This window comes from Bos mutus, chromosome 9, assembly GCF_027580195.1.
Source record: "Bos mutus isolate GX-2022 chromosome 9, NWIPB_WYAK_1.1, whole genome shotgun sequence".
Taxonomy (NCBI): Eukaryota; Metazoa; Chordata; class Mammalia; order Artiodactyla; family Bovidae; genus Bos; species Bos mutus.
The window spans coordinates 87,177,635-87,198,224 of NC_091625.1; the positions used below are offsets into that span (position 1 = coordinate 87,177,635).

Genomic DNA, 20,590 nt, shown 5'->3' on the forward strand with positions numbered 1-20,590 from the left:
TGTGATTTAGAATCATCCCTCTCTTCCTGGTGCAGAGAGGAAGATACTTCCAAATGGAGAATTCCTTTATAAATGTAAACGTCCGCTTACCAAAGGGTGACTTCTACTCTGGTTTTCAGAGTTTCTCCTGTGTCTGCTGTTTCCTAAAAATAGTCAATGCAAAAGAATTCTTATGCTAATGAGGCTTATGGGGCCGGGGAGGGGGCATTCCCTTTCAAAACCAAGAGATCATTTAATTTGCTGTCTTGTTCCTATTTGCAGAGGCTGATGAATGGCAAGAGTCAGAGGAAGAGGTGGAACACATCCCATTCTCCCACAGTCGCTACCCAGAGAAGGAAATGGTTAAGAGATCCCAGGAGTTTTATGAACTTCTCAATAAGAGACGGTCTGTTAGATTCATAAGTAACGAGCAAGTCCCAATGGAGGTCATTGACAACGTCATCAAAGCAGCAGGTCTGTATATGCGCAGTGGGTCTTTGGGAATGCCCACGGCAAGTGACAGTAGGAGAGCAATGTTGAAGCTCAAACACAGCAGATAAAGCCTGGAGTGATAGGTTTACCTGCCAAGTCTTGTTAGTGCAAGTTGCTATGCCCAATGCACAGTGAGGCCAAACACACCAACATGTAGGAGTTTGGAGCACAGAAGGGTTTATTGAAGAGCTTTGCAAGGAGAGGGGTGGTTCATTCCCTAAAAGCCCCCTGAGTTCAAAGCATTTTTAAACAGCAGGTGAGGGAGAGCAGTCGCAGGGTGTGTGATCCGCTCAGGTACAAGTCTCTGACTGGCTGATGGTGAGGTCGCAGGGTGGTGTCATAGGAGTTAACTTCATCAGACATTAGGCTCCAGGAAGCCTGGGGCTATGAGCTCATGGGGTCAAATAGTTAACATCTTCCATTTGGTGGGGGGTTTCACATCAGAGAGTAACATGGAAACTTACATTACCATATGTAAAATACATAGCCAATGGGAATTTGCTCTATGCCTCACGGAACTCAAACGGGGGCTCTGTATCAACCTAGAGGGGTGCTATGGGGAGGGAGATGGGAGGGAGGTTCAGGAGGGAGGGGACATATGTATATCTATGGCGGATTCACGCTGATGTTTTGACAGAAAACAACAAAAGTCTGTAAAGCAATTATCCTTCAATTAAAAAATAAACTTAAAAAAATTAAGTGATGTCAGGGAAAAAAAAAAACAACTCTGGAAATGTGCATCAGATACTGTTATCCAGGTACTTCAAGAGGAGCTAAAGCAGAGGATATGGGAAAAGCCCATCCTAGGGTCCTTCTCGGTCACAGTCTTACCCAGATGTTGACTGACTGCTGGGGACATAACGACTTCCATTTTCTACAAACTTTTAACTATTACAGACTTCTTGGGAGCAGATGTGACAACAGTTCAAAACGTCTAAAATTATTCAACATTATAAACTTTTATGAAAAATGAAAATTTCTGAACATATTATTACACCTTGGAAGAGAAAAAACATCCTCTTACTTTCCCCTCCCCTTAAAACATATGCATATGTGCATGAGTGCACACACACACAGACACACACTCATACAGACACACACTCACATTTATATATTTCTCTTCTGGGGACTAAATTTCTTGTATTACACACCATGATGCTCTGTTCCAATGAACTAGCAAACTTCATATGAATTCACAAAGTAAATCGAGGCAAGATAAACCCATTTTTAATGTAAATCTCCTTAGAAGAAGAGAAGAGAATTACAGACAAGGGGAAGGAGATAGAAAGGCCCCTATTTGAGAGCCTCCTCTGATTGGGTTCTTATTCCTATACAAAATCACATTAAAGTTAATTTTCAGAAATTGTTGCATGACTATTATAAATCCATTGCCCGAATTAAAAGGAAGAAAGAATAAAACATTTTATTTCAGTTAAGAACATAAATGAACTAAATTGGTGAGTCCTTTATCTAACTAATAGAGGTTACTAAATATCTTCTGTGTGTATATCTGTATTTAAATACGTGTGCACATGACATTCAGAGACGTTTGGCATAGTTGAAAACATTAGGGGGCAATTTATTTCTTGTGTTCAATGGCACCAATATTTAGTGAACAGACAACATGTACAAAGTGAACTGGAATCTCTCTGTTCAGAAATTTGGGCTTTATGTTTGATTTGACTTGCATTTTACAATTCAGTATGCCCTCTCTACCACAGGGACTGGTGGATGGTGAACTCATGAAGGCTGGCAAGCTTGAGACCCCTTCTATAGAGTTTATGCCATTGAATTACTCACTAGGAAGAAAAAAAAATACTTCTGAAATATCCCACACTGTGGTCTGCTTCTAGAAACAGTGAGCGATTTCTAGGAGAGAGTGGTGACATCCAGACCAGAACCTGGCTCGCTCCTTAGCTGAAATCTTAAGGAGAACTGAAGTTCCTTGAGTCCACGATGCACTGTGAAGCTTTGTCAGGGATAGCGGGACTGATCCAAGTGTGGTCTGAGGTTTCCCAAAGCCTGTGAGAGCTGAAAGACACACTGTTGTGTGTCTGAGCGCCCTGGGCCAAGAAGTTCTCATGTATCCACACAGGACCACAACCCCACACTGCCATCCTCAGAACTGTGATATAGGCACTAAACGATTTATAGTTCAGTTGCCTTTCGGAGAGTGCTCTTTTAAAAATCTGTTAATTGATTTAGTGTCTGTGCTGGGTCTTCGTTGCTGTGTGTGCTTTTCTCTAGTTGCGATGCCCAGCGTTCTTGTTGAGGTGGCTTCTCTTGTGGTGCACAGGCTCCAGGCACAGGGGCTTCGGTACTTGTGGCACATGTGCTCAGTTGTTGCGGTTCCTGGGCTCTCGAGCACGGGCTCAATAGTTGTGGCACATGGGTTTAGTCGCTTCTTCATATGTGGGATCTTCCCGGATCAGGGATCAAACCCATGTCCTCTGCAATGCCAGGAGGATTCTTATCCACTGAGCCACCAGGGAAGCCCTGGAGAGTGCTTTTTACCATTTAAAAATTTTAAATGCTTTTTACCATTTACATTTTTCGAGTTCCAATAACCTTCATGACTTGACACTTTTTCAAGAATACCAAAACAAATATTTACCAAAACAAATAATGGATTTTGGGGGATTTTGACTGACAGAGCTTTCCCTCTGAGTTTCCTTACTGGTCACGGTGCAGTTTTCAAGGGATGTCTTCTCCCACATAATTAGAGAAGCAGTGATAAACTCTCATGGCCCAGGAACTACTGGCCTTGATCTCAATTGGTTCAAAGACCCTGACAGTGAGGTGGAACAAAACAGGATGTCAGCAAAACCCCAGAGGCTACCTCTGGGGACTTTGTGTACTAGGTGATCTAACATTATCTTGAGCAAATATGAGTTATAGGAATTCTTAGCTGACAGTCTCACATTTCCCTGCAGTTTTAATTTCTGATGTTAATTGAATGTGCGACAGGAACAGCCCCAAGTGGGGCCCACACAGAGCCCTGGACATTTGTGGTTGTGAAGGACCCAGACGTGAAGCATAAGATTCGGGAGATCATTGAGGAGGAAGAGGAAATAAACTACCTGAAGAGGATGGGACCTCGATGGGTCACAGACTTGAAGAAATTCAGGTACAAAAGTGGGGAGCATCAGGCATGTTTGGTTTGGCTTCTTAAAATGAGATAACTAAGATTCAATTCCCTGGTTTGTTTTAGGTGTTAAAAAGTTTCATTTTAACTGTGGGAGAAATGATGGAAGTGCAGTCAGGCCTCACGTCTGTGTTGCTTTGAGCACACATGTTGGCTAGGTGTTAGAGACGCCAGCTGGGATCGCATCTCAGTTCATGTCTCAGCTCTGGTTTTTCCAAGTGCAAGACCTTGGGCGTTTGCTTTCAGTCTCTAAATGCATGAGTCTGGGTTCTCCAGAGAAACAGAATCAATGGAGAGAGAGAAACAAAGACAGAGAGAAATAGAAACACAGAGAGAAAGAAATTTATTATATTAATATATATAATAGATAATATTACTATTATAGAGCTTCCCTGGTAGCTCAGCTGGTAAAGAATCCATCTGCAATGCAGGAGACCCTGGTTCCATTCCTGGGTCAGGAAGTTCCCTTGGAGAAGGGATGGGCTACCCACTCCAGTGTTCTTGGGTTTCCCTGGTGGCTCAGCTGGTAAAGAATCCATCTCCAATGTAGGAAACCTAGGTTTGATCCCTGGGTTGGGAAGATCCCCTGGAGGAGGGCATGGGAACCCACTCCAGTATTCTTGCCTAGAGAATCCCCATGGACAGAGGAGCCTGGCAGACTACAGTCCATGAGGTTACAAAGAGTTGGACACGACTGAGAGACTAAGCACATTTTAGCACGTTATTTATTATAATAGACAATTTATTTATTATTTATAATTGGCTCATAATTACTTGAGCCAACTTACTATAACTGGCTTAAGTGATTATGAAGGCTGAGAAATACCAAGACCTGCACTCAGCAAGTGGGAGGCCCAGCAGAGCTGATGCTGCTGTTCCAGTTTGAGTCCAAAGGCCTGGGAATCAGGGGAACTGGTGGTGTATGTTCCAGTCCGAGGCCAAGGACAGGAGAAGACTGATGTCCTCAAAGACAGGCAGAAGGAGAAAATTATCCCTTACTCCACCTGTGTTTTTTCTACTCAGGGCTTCAACAGATTAGACCAGGCCACCCACACTGGGAAGGTTAATTGGCTTTATTCACTCTGCCAATTCACATGTTAATCTCATCCAGAAACATCCTTTTGACACACCCAGAATAATGCTTAACCAACTATCTGGGTTCCTTGTGTCCCAGTCAAGTTGGCACCTTAACTTAACCATCACATTAAGCTTCTATTTTTTTCACCCCAAATAATGTTAAAAACTTGGTATCAGGATTAAATAAGATGGAGGCTAAGAGTAGGGCCTTAGAAGCCAGAGTGCTTGAGTTCAAATATGAGATCTACTATTTATTAACTTCTCAGTGCCTTGGTTTCCTCATCTGCAAAATGGGAATAAGTCTAGTATCTATTTCATTATGAAATTTGGATGTGTTTGTAAGCATGCAGAACGGCGATGACACATAGTAAGTCTGGTAAACAAACAGGCTCTGACCCAAATAATTATTGGCAAACAAAACTTTGAGGATGTGCTTTTCTACTCTCTGGAACATAAGACTGTGAAATCCTCAGGATCTTGAATGAAGTAAATGACATCTTGCTATAATGATCACATCTGAGCAGACTTTAGTTTTAATACATGCTCAATAAAAGTACAAATTTAGTGCAGGTTTAATATCCATTAGGCATTAGTAACTTTGCGGGCTTTCTTAACTCCAGGGTGGATTGGAATTCAGTGTAACTGGCTTTACCATGAGGCTTCAATGTATTAGAGTAGACACATGTAAAGTTTCATTTTTTTTCTAGAACCTGCAACTAACTATGCCTTGTTGAGCCCATTTTCCCTGTTGAGGACCAGTCACCCTACATTATATCTAGGATGAATTCAGTAATTTCTCAGTCATTTTCATAGTTAAAAACACTCCATTTTTTTCAGACTAGGCCTTGTTATTTTATTTTTTAATTGAAAAAAAATTTTTAGTTTGTTTTTTATCTTTCCAGCTGCACTGGGTCTTTGTTGCAGCACATGAGCTTTCTCTAGTTGAGGCACATGGCTTCGCTTGTTGCAGAGAAAGTGAAAGTGAAAGTCGCTCAGTTGTGTCCGACTCTTTGTGATCCCATGGACTATACAATCCATGGCATTCTCCAGACCAGAATACTGGAATGGGTAGCCTTTCCCTTCTCCAGGGGATCTTCCCAACCCAGGGATTGAACCCTGGTCTCCCACATTGCCGACATGTACTTTACCAGCTGAGCCACAGAGGAAGCCCCCCTCAGCCTTGTCATTTAGAACACTGGTCGCAGGGTCCCCTTTACAAACTCCTCACAGGCATTTCGTTTCCCCTCTGAACTCTTCTCAGGTTGAGCATGAGGAGGGGTGGGGTGCCAACTCTAGTCCTTGGCATGTAGAAGGTAGAGGTTCTTATGCCCCAGGCTGTCATTTGTGGCACTTTTGTGGCCACTTCCGGCACCAGCCATCCAACACCCAGTGTGACAGAAGCCTGGGGAAAGGCACTGGGCTGGCCATCTTGTGGCACAAAGTGGGTTTCTCCTCTGGTAGACAAGGCTGGGTGATGAGAAGACGGGCCTCTCAGTCCTGCTCTTTTCATTTCTTTGGCCTCAGAGGATACTTTTTTTTCCCCTGAGATATTATTTAAACCCTATCAAAATGGATGTCTATTGGCATTGTAACTTACGGTTGTGTTCTGGAATAAGTGCAGGGTATTAATAATAAATACATAAATCTTATGGCACATTCATGAGAAAACATAGACAGGTAAAGTCCAGTTGAGCCCATCCCTCTTAGAGAGACGTTTTGCTCTGTGTGTGTAGTACCTACAACACACTGCCAGCCCCATCTCTCCCCAGTGAAGGCAGAATCGGCTGCTCTCTTGACTCTATGCGCAAAGGACTTAATACACACCTTCCATGCATCTGAAATAGCCATTACCACACAGGATTTTGGGCTTCCCTAGTAGCTCAGCTGGTAAAGAATCCGCCTGCAATGCAGGAAACCCTGGTTCGATTCCTGGGTTGGGAAGATCCCCTGGAGAAGGGATAGGCTACCCATTCCAGTATTCTTAGGCTTCCTTGGTGGCTCAGCTGGTAAAGAATCCACCTGCAATGCAGGGAGACCTGGGCTTGATCCCTGGATTGAGAAGATTCCCTGGAGGAGGGCATGGTAACCCACTTCAGCATTTTTGCCTGGAGAATCCTCATGGGCAGAGGAACCTGGTGGACTACAGTCCATGGGGTCACAGAGTCGGACGTGACTGAGTGTCTAAGCACAGCACACAGTACTTTAATTGCTGGCTTACTTTTCTTCTCATTTTCTAGTCCATATTTTAGAAACCTCTGTTGTACACCAAGATACTCATGAGAATCCAATGAGCATTAGAGACTTTCTCTGCAGACAATATGTACACACAGATATGTTTAGAAAAACTCCAGGGCCCAGCCTTGTATCACTTAGCACAGTGCTAATGCATAGTAGGTAACTGAATAAATATTTGCTAAATTGCATTGCAAATGAACACTCACCTCACTCACCTCCTGATATCCAATTTAGGTCAGCTCTGAAACTCAGAGCTGTTATTAAAGCCTCTAATATACAATCTGGTCCAACTTATCTGTTAAGCTTTGTTCTCCTCTGGTGGCATGAGGCCCTCCGCCCCAGGCAGAAGGTGTTACTTGTCCTTTCTTAACAGCCCTCAGCATGTCTCAATCTGTATTAGTTCTAATACAATGTCATAATACATTCCTGTAAAATTGAATAAATCAAAATACTAGCCAACAATGTATGCCCTGACAAATAAGTACAAAAATTGTAAAAAATTACTACCCTGCCTCCGAAACTAGTAAGTTACTTATTCTTCACCTTATATTTTAAAATTGTTTTGAATTATTCACTGTAAAATAAAATATAGTTGTGATAATAACACTAGCTAGCACATGCATGGCACCATGCCCTGGGTACTATTCTAAGCACCTGATCTATTTGGACTGATTTTACCATCACAAAACCTTTTGAGGTGAATACATTTTACACATGAGGAAGATGAGCTGTGAGAAAGAGAGAGGCTTACCTAACATGGCAAAGCTAGTTGACTCCAGAGTGTTCTGGTAAACTATTAACATTCTCCCTCCTTCTAAAGAGGAAAAGAACTGATCATAGTCAAATGTGAGTAAGCTGGCTGAGGTATGGTGAAGTAGCTTTGAACAAGTAATCTACAGAAGTAAGTAGGGTCAAAGAAACCATAGAAAAATATACATGTGAGTTTAGTGTATTTTAAACAAGGAAATATTGTACTTCCTAGGTTAAAAATGAAATGAACAATTACTGTCTCTTGTTTATTAATGACATTATATACCCTAAGGGAAAATTCTAATACATAGCATTGTATGGGGTCTTTCCTTTGAATACCTGTGCTAGAATGAAGCATTTGTCTTTAAAATGTGTGGGCAGGATACAGAGAAGGCGATGGCACCCCACTCCAGTACTCTTGCCTGGAAAATCCCATAGACGGAGGAGCCTGGTGCGCTGCAGTCCATGGGGTGGCTAAAAGTCGGACACGACTGAGCGACTTCACTTTCACTTTTCACTTTCATGCATTGGAGAAGGAAATGGCAACCCACTCCAGCGTTCTTGCCTGGAGAATCCCAGGGATGGCAGAGCCTGGTGGGCTGCCATCTATGGGGTGGCACAGAGTTGGACACGACTGAAGCGACTTAGCAGCAGCAGTAGCATGGGCAGGATAATGAAAGACATGCTCTTAGCTGGAAAACAAAAATGGAAACTCAGCATTTATACCTCCCATGGGTTATGTCCCTCTCCCACAAAGGTTTCCTTCCTTTTCTCCATAACTAGGCTAAGAGCATCACCATCTGGAGACTTGCTTCAACCTCACTGTCACCTTTTCCTTCTCCCTTTGCACTCTTGTATCATATCTGTCAGCTCCAGCCTTCATAGTTCCCCAGATTCTCCTGGGCCATGGCCATCATCTCCTCTCTGGTCTCCCCGGAGAGCTGGTCTTCACCAACCTGGCTCTTTCTGAAGCAGATCTGATCATATTTTGCTTCTGCTCAGAAACATGATAACTTTTCATGCCCCTCTGAACAAAGCCCTGTGCAAAATCTGTATGAAAACTGCCAGCCCTCCAACACATGCTCCACCACGCACAGCATCCCCCAGCCTATCAGACTTCTGAAATACCTGGCCGGCCAAGGATTTTCCTTCTGACTCTGCCCTTCGCTCATCTCTTCACTAGGGTGCCCTCCCCAGTGCCCTTTCTCCACTTGGTCTTCAGCATCCCTCTTCAAGAGAAATTTTGCATACATTCTGACAACTTTCTTATTTAAAATTAGCATTTCATTTTTGAGCTCCTAAGGCATTTGGCTTATTTTTCTTTCATAAAATTTACCAAGTTTTTATTTTGCTAAACGTGACTTACTACCCTCTGGGTTATAAGATCCATCTTTGTGTCTTTTCAGCATTTCGCATGTCTTGCCATATGATGTTTATGAATATCTGTTTATTGACTTTGGCTAAAAAATGATAAATATGACAAAAGAATAATCCTGGTCTTTTTCAATTTAACCATAAAAGATGAGTAAATGTTTTTATTTTTCATGTCAGTAAGGTGGTAAAAGGGGAACAAAAAAAACCATTAAGAGAAAATATTCTTCTAAATATCTTTTTCTCGCCTTTAGGACCAATTGGATTAAAGAGTACTTGGACACTGCCCCTGTTTTGATTCTCATTTTCAAGCAAGTCCACGGATTTTCTGCAAATGGCAAGAAAAAGATTCACTACTACAATGAGATCAGCGTCTCCATCTCTTGTGGCATTCTCCTGGCTGCCCTACAGGTCTGCCGCCCTCCCTCTCTGTCCAGGAGAGAGACGTGATCCATGGGGCCGACTGCGGTTTTATTTGCAAATTTCAGCTGAGTTTCTAGTTCAGGGACTAGTAGAGTTTTATCTAAAGTTGAATTCCTAAGGCAAGTTACTCTGATGTATAAACTACCTCTGGAAAGCTGGGCTGGTGAGGATGATGGTTCAAACAATCCGGAATCCTTCCTGGAAGTTTACTTATAATATCAGTTAAGGGTCAACAAAATGGTCATTGTGTTTGCCTTCTTCTGTAAGGACATGAAACTTTAAGGGTTATGGTGAACACACATGAGGAGCTTTGGAATCTGAAAGTTGCAGGGCCTGGCTTCTCAGCTGTGTTCACTGTTGTCTGAGCCAGTGGGATGATTAAAAAGCCATAAGGGGGACTCTATTACAGAGCTCCTACCCTGAGAAGTTATTTGCATATTGCATTAGAAACATGTCCATGACAAAAAAAAAAAAAAAAGAAATATGTTCATGTGCTTAAAAAAAAATCCATCTATACAGTAGCTACAGTAACACTAAGCATGAAGTAGAGCAGGATTTCACAAGATTCAAGTCATTCATATACCAGGTATTTTCTGAGCTCCTTTTATGTGGCAGATTCCAGGAGGCACCAGGAACAGTTGCATCCCTGTGTGAACTGTATACTCTAGTGGGGACTGTGGTCCTGGGAAGGGGTGGACAGCGATGGTCAACAAGCGAAATAAACAAAGCAAACAGTATTAGAAGAACGAATGAGCCAACCTTCAAGGGATCAAGGGACAGTCAATTGCAAAAACCTATGTTCTTCTTCATTATCTCAAAGGAAAACGTGCTTGCTGAAAACCTGCAAAATAGTCACTGTGGCATAAAAGAGGGAAAAAACATAAAAAATAAAACATTGAAAAAAAAAACCCATAAAAAACACTTTAGATGACTTGAAAAATGGTTACAAAGTAGGTGGCGTTCCATCTCCTTTCTGATTCTGAAACAGATAAGTAAAGGAGGTGCTGTACAAAGGCCACGAAGGTCAAACCGCAGGGCACCGCCGCTAAAGCGGTTTCGCCTTGTGCTGGCTTCAAGCGCGGCGTCTGCACGTTTGACTAGGCAAACTTCTCCACTTTACCGTGGAGTTTGCTGCCCTCTAGCGTTCTTTAAAGGGCTTCCCTGGTGGCTCAGGTGGTAAAGCGTCTGCCTGCAATGCAGGAGACCCGGGATCTCCTTTAGCGTTCTTTAAAGAGTAATTGAGTGTAGGTTTTGTGTGGGTTTTGTGATTTGTAGACTTGTGCGAGAGGAAAGAATCTTCCAGGAGCCCCTGTCTGGACAGATTGCTCAGAGACTGTAGGTGTGCTTGATTCCCAAAGACAATTCCAGAACTTCCTTCTGGCCCAGGCTTACCGTTGACCATCTATCGGGAAAATCAGGGGGAGGATAGAGAGAGCCAACTGGAAAAGTGTCTTGAAACTACACGATTTTTATTGAATGTTTATTATTTAAGGGGACTGGGCAGAGATTGGTGGAATATTTCCTCGACCCCTTAATGTACTTCTTGGCCACTGGGTCCTCCATCACTGGACGTCAAGTATTCTCAGCTGGGGTGATGCTCTGCTTCCACTGGTTGGTTGTATAATCACAGGAAGTGCCTTTTGTTATTCCATTTCTTTGGTATGAGTCAGTTCAGTCACTGCTCAGTCATGTCCTACTCTTTGCGACCCCATGGACTGCAGCACGCCAGGCTTCCCTGTCCATCACCAACTTCCAGAGCTTACTCAAACTCATGTCCATCACGTCGGTGATGCCATCCAATCATCTCATCCTTTGTTGTCCGCTTTTCCTCCCACCTTTAATCTTTCCCAACATTAGGGTCTTTTCAAATGAGTCAGCTCTTCGCATCAGGTGGCCAAAGTATTGAAATTTCAGCTTCAACATCAGTCCTTCCATTGAATATTTAGGACTGATTTCCTTTAGGATGGACTGATTGGATCTCCCTGCAGTCCAAGGGACTCTCAAGAGTCTTCTCCAACACCACAGTTCAAAAGCATCAATTCTTTGGTGCTCAGCTTTCTTTATACTTCAACTCTCACATCCATATATGACTACTGGAAAAAATAGAGCTTTGACTAGACAGATCTTTGTTGGCAAAGTAATGCCTCTGCTTTTTAATACGCTGTCTAGGTATGCTGACTTATAATATGCTGTCTTGGTATGATTAAATACCTCAAATTTCTTTCCATGAAACAACCATTCCCATTTTTTAGCACCAGTGAAAAATAAGACTGGTACTTTCTTCTCTGAGAAGCTTCACACTGTTTGGTTCAGAGATGGGGTCTGGGGAGGTCGAGGAGGGTACGAAAGATTCAAGACACCATTGCCCACGTTGGTAGCTTCTTTTCTGTCCAACTATGGGAGAAACAGTGTTACAGGGACTAGAACGTGCCCATGCTACAAGCAGAGCTGGGGTTTTGCCTGCTGACTTTAAAGTGTATTTTCTTTTTCTCTCCTGTTGTAGAATGCTGGACTGGTGACTGTCACCACCACGCCTCTCAACTGTGGCCCCCGTCTGAGAGTGCTTCTGAACCGCCCCACCAATGAAAAGCTCCTGATGCTGCTCCCTGTGGGGTACCCCAGTGAAGACGCCATGGTGCCCAACCTCACACGGAAAACTCTGGATCAGATCATGGTGACTGTGTAGGAAGGACACAGGCAGGCAGATGCTGGAAGGTGATGCCCTGCTCCCCTCTCCGGTTCCTCTTTCCCTGGGTGTCCCATCTCCCTGGCACTCCACTCTGCAGGGGTGGCCACTCTGTGTGTCAAGAAACTTTTCCACTTTCTCCAGCACTTTGAGTCTGAGAAGGCCTGGTTCCACTAGTGAGATTAGCTGAACATACAGAATAAGGGACGAACAGGTATGTTCCTTTCCATTTCTTATCCACTTTGGAAATGCATTAAATATTTATTAAGAATATGCCCTGGTTTTTATGTTTTTCTAAATTGTTCCAGAAAAATCACGGGGGATTTTTTTTAACTCTTTAAAAATTCATAGAGGAAAGAGTTATCAGAAAATTTAGTGTGCTGCTGCTGCTGCTGTTGCTAAGTCACTTCAGTTGTGTCTGACTCTGTGCGACCCCATAGACGGCAGCCCACCAGGCCCCGCCGTCCCTGGGATTCTTCAGGCAAGAACACTGGAGTGGGTTGCCATTTCCTCCTCCAATGAATGAAAGTGAAAAGTGAAAGTGAAGTCGCTCAGTCGTGTCCGACTCTTAGCGACCCCAGTCCCAAGAATTCAGCTATGTGATGATTTCTGAATTTAAATTTAGACTGATCAAATGGCTTTCCACCCCATGCTTTCTGTAAAAAGGGACCAGAGAGCAATAAGGAAGGGACCTGCTGGTCCTTCAAGGGCCGAGAGCAGCAGGGAAGGGGCCTACTTCCCTTCAGCAGTAGTAAGAAGGAACCAGAGAGCAGTTCAGAAGGGACCTGCTGATCCTTCATGGCTGAGAACAGTAGGGAAATTACCTACTTCCCTTCAGTCCCAGTAAGAAGGGACCAGAGAGTCATAAGGAAGGACCTGCCACTCCTTCTTTTACCAAGAACAGTATGTAAGGGGGCTACTTCCCTTCAGCAGTAGTAAGACGGGACCAGAGAGCAGTGGGAAGGGACCTGCTGGTCCTTCAAGGGCAGGGAGCAGTAGGGAGGGACCTACTTCAGTTCATCAGTAGTACGAAGGGACCAGAAGGGGCTCTGTGGACAGATCATCAAGTACTGAGTTCAGTTGTTCAGTCCTGTCCGACTCTTTGTGACTCCACGAACCATAGCATGCCAGGCCTCCCTGTCCATCACCAACTCCCAGAGTCCACCCAAACCATGTCCAATGTGTCGGTGATGTCATCCAACCATCTCATCCTCTGTCATCCCCTTCTCCTCCTGCCCTCAATCTTTCTCCGCATCAGGGTCTTCTCAAATGATTCAGCTCTTCACATCAGGTGGCCAAAATATTGGAGTTTCAGCTTCAACATCAGTCTTTCCAATGAACACCCAGGGCTGATCTCCTTTAGGATGGACTGGTTGGATCTCCTTGCAGTCCAAGGGACTCTCAAGAGTCTTCTCCAACACCACAGTTCAAAAGCATCAATTCTTCGGCACTCAGCTTTCTTTATAGTCCAACTCTCACATCCATACATGACCACAGGAAAAACCATAGCCTTGACTAGACGGACCTTTGTTGACAAAGTAATGTCTCTGCTTTTGAATATGTTGTCTCATTTGGTCATAACTTTTCTTCCAAGGAGTAAGCGTCTTTTAATTTCATAGCCGCAATCACCATCTGCAGTGATTTTGTAGCCCCCCAAAATAAAGTCAGCCACTGTTCCCACTGTTTCCCCATCTATTTGCCATGAAGTGATGGGACCAAATGCCATGATCTTCATTTTCTGAATGTTGAGCTTTAAGCCAACTTTTTCACTCTCCTCTTTCACTTTCATCAAGAGGCTCTTTAGTTCTTCTTCACTGTCTGCCATAAGGGTGGTGTCATCTGCATATCTGAGGTTATTGATATTTCTCCCGGCAATCTTGATTCCAGCTTGTGCTTCTTCCAGCGCAGTATTTCTCATGATGTACTCTGCATATAAGTTAAATAAGCAGGGTGACAATATACAGCCTTGACAGACTCCTTTTCCTATTTGGAACCAGTCTGTTGTTCCATGTCCAGTTCTAAATGTTGCTTCCTGACCTGCATATAGGTTTCTCAAGAGGCAGGTCAGGTGGTCTGGTATTTCCATCTCTTTCAGAATTTTCCACAGTTTATTGTGATCCACACAAAGGCTTTGGCATAGTCAATAAAGCAGAAATAGATGTTTTTCTGAAACTCTCTCGCTTTTAGGATGATGCAGCGGATGTTGGCAATTTGATCTCTGGTTCCTCTGCCTTTTCTAAAACCAGCTTGAACATCTGGAAGTTCAAGGTTCAGTATTGCTGGAGCCTGGCGCAGGAGAGCAGAGGCTGCAACGGCGCAGAAGGGCAGATCATGGGCTTGTGGTTTTCAGGGCGCGCAGAAGGGCAGATCATGGGCTTGTGGTTTTCAGGGCGGCTCTGGGTCCCTTCCCTGGGCTCCAGGACTCCCACTTCCCAGGGCCGGGCTGAGCCCTGGCGGGCCTCAACAGCATTTCCTGTACGTTCTGGCCCCGTTTTCTCCCAAAGTCCCCGCATTACTGCTTCACCAAGGCACCCCTGTTCTGGCCTGGAGAGCCCGCAAGTAGCCCGGGGAAGCCACCGAGGTGTAAAGGACCCAGGGGAGGGAAAAGAGGAGAGGGCGGCGGCGCCACCCCGCAAGAAGTTTCGCGAAGCCCCACGCACCCAACTTTCCAGCGCCGCCCCCCTCCCCCCCCCCGCCCCCCCGCCCCTCTCACCACCCCCCCCCCCCCTCTCACCACCCCCGCCCCCCGCCCTCTCACCACCCCCCCCCCGCCCCTCTCACCACCCCCGCCCCCGCCCCTCACCACCCCCCCCCCCCCCTCACCACCACTTACCACCCCCGCCCCTGCAAGTTCATCCTGGAACTTACTGCCGGGCGTCCCGCTGAACTAGACAATGAGAAGCAAGTCCAGGAAGCCAAGACGGGTCTCAGGGCCACCCATCTCTCCCTTTGCCACCTGGATCTCGATTTTGCAGGAGTGGCGGATGGCGGGTCAGAGGATCGGATCCTTCTGGGGCGCTGCCAGCGTTGCTCCGCCCGGACGCCCCGCCCCAGGGCCGGGCTGGTGAAGTCATTAACCTTAGGCTTTCCCAGACTGCTAGCTCTCGAGCAGGGTGTTGCCACTTCCTGTCTTCCCACTTGTTGGAGGCCTTTCGTGGTCCGATAGCCAGCATATTCCTAGTTAGGTCATCTTGTCATTTTGGTCTCCCTAATTAGTAGAAATTGATCAGAGGTCGTCAGGGAAGAATTTCTAGCAAGAAGGTCATGGAGGGGAGAGCTCAGGGCTTCGTACTTCCCCATCTTGAGCTTGCCTTGGATGATCACTGACCTTTTCACTGTATTGAGTTTCCTTAGGGTTTTCCATACCATCTTATGAAAACTTAAAGAAACTTTTCAGCCAACCCAGTTAATGTTTCCGGTGCCAGTTCAGGTGGCAAACTTAATTGATAAACGTCGTCTGTGTCCTGACCGTTCCACTGATCTGCCCTTCTCTTATCTCTCTCCCTCTCCTCCAGCTTCCTGAGTCCCATAGACACAACAGTATTGAAATTAGGCCAGTTCATCACTCTGCAAGTTTGCTTCGGTCCCATTTGTTTATTTTTTCCTTCAAAATTTCAGTGCCAATGCATTTTGAAGAAGATTCTGTGTAATTCTACAGGTTGTTTGCCCCTCCTTTTTTTTTTTTTTTTTTTTGTATAATTGTACAACTTTGGAAATTACTGAAGTTATAATGATCCAGTATTATTTGTCATTCAAAAAAAAAAAAAGCCAATTTTCTCTTCTTCCCAGCAACCATCCAAGGGGAATTAAAGTTCCTGAAAGAAGGCTGGTTCAAGATGGCTTCTACTCTGGTAGAAACAGAAAACAAAAAGATGAGGAAAAGCAATAAAGAAATGGGTCCTCATCAAACTTACATACTTTTGCACAGCAAAGGAAACCATAAAATAAAAAAGGCTAACTACAGACTGGGAGAAAAGATTTGCAAATGATGCAGCTGACAAGGGCTTAACTTCCAAAATATACGAAAAACTGTTACAACTCAGTAATAAAAACAGGGAACCCAATCAAAGAATGGGCAGAAGATCTAAATAGACATTTCTCCAAAGAAGGCATGTGGCATTTCATGCAAAGAAGGCCTATTGGCATTTCACATGGCCAATAGGCATGTGAAAAGATGCTCAATATCAATATTTATTATTTTTAATTAATTAATTAAAATTTTTATTTTCTATTGATTGGAGTATATAGTTGATTAAAAATGTGTGTTAGTTTCAGGTGTATAGCAAAGTGATTCAATTAAACATATACATGTATCAATTTTTTTACAAATTCTTTTCCCATTTGTGTTATAGAATATTGAGCAGAGTTCCCTATGCCACACAGTAAGTCCTTGTTGGTGATCTATTTTAAGTATAGTAGTGTGTATATATTAATCCTAAACTCCCAGTTTATCTCTCTCCATCACCTATCACCTCTGGATATATGCCTAGGAGTGGGATTGCTATATCATATGGTAGCTCTGAACCTGCCTGCAATGCAGGAGACCTGGGTTTAATCCCTGGGTCAGGTCCTGACCCTGACAGTAGGAGCCATTTGGCTTTTTAACAAGTAGGATAGGCGTTTTATAAGGAGAGTGAGTAGGGCACAAGAGACCCTGATGCAGTAGCTTAGAGATGTTGGGTTTTAATCCCTGTTGATGTATTTGGGAAATAGGATATTGAGGTTGATTGGGAAACTTTGTTGGATCTTTTAGACAAATATAAATGGGAGTATGGTGGGAGGCGATGGAAGGGTTATCAGTATCCCAGACTATAGGGTTTACAGACGAGGAGGGTAATGGAGGAGGTAAAGAAATAGTAGGTTCGAGAAGCAGTAGCCAGGCCAGGTCAGGAGAAAGATTTGGAACAGTGAGGAAAGCCTTGAATTTGGAGAGTAGATCCCTTCCAAGGATTGGAGTGGGGCATTTTGGGAGTACGAGGAAAGAATGAGAGAAAGGGGTATTTTGAAGTGTGCAAGGCAGAGGCTTGGTAATCTGTGGTATAGGCGCTAAACCGTGAACCCCCATGACAGAGATCTGAAAGACTTTAGTTTTTCTGGAATAAGCAGGCGTGGCAGAACAGGTGGCCTCTGTGTTGATAAGAAAAGAGATGGGCTTCCTTGCCACTGTGAGATACCTGGACTCCATAAAGGTGATGAGAGTTGGGGCCTGGGGCTCTGGGCATCTTCAGTCTTCAGTGGCCAGTCCAAGGAGCCTGGGCAGAGCTGGGTCTGAGGACTCCTGCTAGGGACCGGGAGGAGATGTCCGGATCCCTAGAGAGGGATTAGGGCAGTCCACCTTCCAATGTCCCTTTATGCCACAATTAGGACATGGACCCGGAGGGGGCCTGGGCTTTGGGCATGAGAGTGCCCTTCTTTACCGCACTTGTAACAGGGCCTAGATGATTTCTTTTCTCTGTCAGAGGATTAAGGTTTGGAGCTGTGTAGAGCAGAGGTTAAGAGATGATATTTAGCCTGATCTCTTTGAGCATTTACTAGTTTTGCCTGTTCTTCCCCTTTATTGAAAAATTTTAAAGCCAAATTTAAAAGATCTCATTGAGAGGTTTGAGAGCCTTCCTCTCTGCCTTTTTAAACTTTTTTTTGAATGTCTGGGGACGATTGGGAAATAAAATGGGTATTCAGGACAATAGTACCTTCTTTTGAAGTTGGATCTAATTTTGTTTATTTTTGTAGGGACAGAATTCTAGCTAGGTTAACAGAACAATGCCTTCTGTTAAACTAGCTAGAATTTGTGCTGCATTTTCATCTGGTCTTTGAGTTATTTCTCCGAGTTTATCAAAGTTAACAGCCTTATGTCCTGCTTTTTGCAAGTCACCATGTGATTATGGGCTGTTTACCCCAGATGCCCTGCCTGGTAGGCCCAATCAGGGTTGTCCCTGGGAATGGCAGCTAGGTCTACAGGTTTAGTACCATCAGTTTGATGTATTTCATGGGCATGAGCCTGAGAAGCTTGACAGACTTGTTCTTCCTCTTCTAGGAGGAGGGTAGAAGACAGTCTAGTGTAAATATCATGCCAGGTCAAGTCATAAGACTGGGTGAGGTATTTAAATTATTTTAAATAAAAGTGTCCCTTGAGAGTCCCTTGGACAGCAAGGAGATCTAACCGGTCCATCCTAAAGGAAATCAATCCTGAACATTCATTGGAAGGACTGACGCTGAAGCTGAAACTCCAATACTTTGGCCACCTAAACAGAAGAACTGACTCATTGGAAAAGACCCTGATGCTGGGAAAGATTGAAGGCAGGAGGAGAAGGGGATGCCAGAGGATGAGATGGTTGGATAGCATCACTGACTCGATGGACATGTATCTGAGTAAGCTCCAGGAGTTGGTGATGAAGAGGGAAGCCCAGCGTGCTGCAGTCCGTGGGGTCTCAAAGAGTCAGACATGACTGAGCGACTAAACTGAACTGAAACAAGTGTCAGGGTCAGAGGAAAAAGAGCCAAGACGTTTCTTGATTTGAGATAAATCAGAGAGGGAGACTGAGATGTGTACCCGAACAATGCCTTCTGTACCAGCCACCTCTACTAAGGGAAGGAGGGGAGCAGGAGGGATTCAGGGTCCTGTTTCTTTAAGGCCCTTTGCAGCCAGGTGTGAGGAGGGGATTTAGGGAGGTCAGGATGGGACTTGAGACTCTGGTAGCAGGGATGGATCAAAGCCCCAGAGCCCCTTCCAAACAGGCCTGGAGGGAGGGTGAGAAGTGGTGGCAGCCTGCACCTGAGAGCAAGAGGAGAGGGGGAACCTAAGGTGGAGGTTGGGGAACCAGGTCTGCTACGGTGGGATTAGAGGCGATTGGAGGTGCACTGTGGTCAGAAGGGTCAAAAGAAGAGGAGGAAAAATCCGAACAGGGATCAGGAGATATAGCATTGGGGGGATGTGACCCAGGATGGGCTAAAAGTATTTGAGAAGTAGAACAGGAAGTACAGAGAGAGGGCCAAGGGTGGAAAGCAAAGAAAGCCTGAACATAAGGGATCTCTGACCACTTGCCATTGCGGCGGCTGAAGTTATAGAGGTCCCATAAAGTACTGGAATGGAGAGTTCCATTTTCTGGCCATTGGAACCTAATGTCCAGTCGAGATTGTGGCCAGACAGTGTTGGAGTGATAAGTGAGTCGCGTTGGCCTTATCTCTTCTTGAAAACCCAAAGTTTTTAGGTTTTGGAGAAGGCAGCCTAAAGGGATAGATTTTGTAGGTTGGGACTGAGAATTTCCCATTATAGACAAATAGGGAGGGAGGGCAAACTAGGGCGAGAGAAAAACGAGGAGAAAGGTCTCAGAGAAAAGGCACACCCACTCTCATGGGTGCCGGGGTCCAGCCCCGGCTGATCCAGGGTATTCGAAGGAGAGACGGAGTAGGCGACATATTTATTTAAATATTTATCAAAGATATAAAGAGTAATAGAATGAGGATAGCTCAGTAGGAAAATTCAGTGGAGAAAAGAGGCTGAGTAGCTTGGTTTATGCAGGAGACCAATAAAACTTCAAGACAAGAAGTTTGTACCACTTACGTGGGCCGTAGGCGTCCTTCCGTTCTCCCGAAGGAGAGGAGACACTGAGGCCTCCCTGGTCGGATCTTAGAGGCCCAGGCATAATTAGTAAGCATGGTGGGTTCTGTGCTCCAGATGGAGACTCAGCCAGAATTTGAGAGAGAGAGCGACATGGGGAGACCAAGTTTCGGTGAACAAGGCCCACACTTTATTTTCCAAAGTAGTTTTTATACCTTAAGTTGTGCGTAGAGGATAATGAGGGAAGGGGTGGAGTTATGCAAGGACAGCAGTTCCTGGTCCTAATTGAAGCCAGGCTTTCAAACTTATCATATGCAAAAGTTCAGGTGAATTACATCATCTTCTGGCCAGGAGGCCTGTTAACATTTTAAGAAACTTATTTTTCTCTAAAGGTGATTATTCTAAAGTCAGGCACCAGCCTCCAAAAAATCACTGGACAAAGCTGCATTCCTATAGGACAAAGGTGAGGTGGGCTCAATCAAGAAAAGAATTAACTCAAGGGTCCAAGGTTACAAACATTGAGGCTACTACTTACATTTCTATACACCCATTATATGAATCAATACACTGCCAAGGACACAGTAGGTAAGGGATATGGAGACTTAGCAGCAAACATTGGCCCAACAAGTGAAAAACCCTTCACCAATACAATTTCTGATCAATCTTTTAACTACTCAAAGGAATCTGTGTTTAGACAGTTTAGAACATCTCCTGCCTCTCACATTTGGGAGGCTCTGAACAATCACATGTGGCCGGAAAAACCTATTCAGGCAGGCTAGAGGATTTCCAAAGGAGTTTGTAGGTTGAAACACTGTCACACCCAGGAATTATTAACTGGAGCTGTAAGCTAACTCCTTATTTCAGAGAGACGTAG

General features: G+C 44.5%; 1 protein-coding gene and 1 long non-coding RNA gene across 2 annotated transcripts in view; one reads left to right on the forward strand and one right to left on the reverse strand.

The window, feature by feature from the left end:
* IYD (iodotyrosine deiodinase) overlaps positions 1-12,506 on the forward strand; it is a 29,751-nt gene extending 17,245 nt beyond the window's left edge. The window contains exons 2-5 of the mRNA XM_005909054.2: positions 262-453; positions 3,439-3,598; positions 9,304-9,460; positions 11,976-12,506. Coding sequence (XP_005909116.1) covers positions 262-453; positions 3,439-3,598; positions 9,304-9,460; positions 11,976-12,158 — 692 coding nt within the window. The 3' untranslated portion in view covers positions 12,159-12,506. The remainder of the gene's footprint in view (positions 1-261; positions 454-3,438; positions 3,599-9,303; positions 9,461-11,975) is intronic.
* LOC138989235 (uncharacterized) overlaps positions 1-15,131 on the reverse strand; it is a 32,193-nt gene extending 17,062 nt beyond the window's left edge. Inside the window, exon 1 of the long non-coding RNA XR_011465480.1 lies at positions 15,027-15,131. This is a non-coding gene — a long non-coding RNA (uncharacterized lncRNA). The remainder of the gene's footprint in view (positions 1-15,026) is intronic.
* Between the last annotated feature and the right edge of the window lie 5,459 nt (positions 15,132-20,590).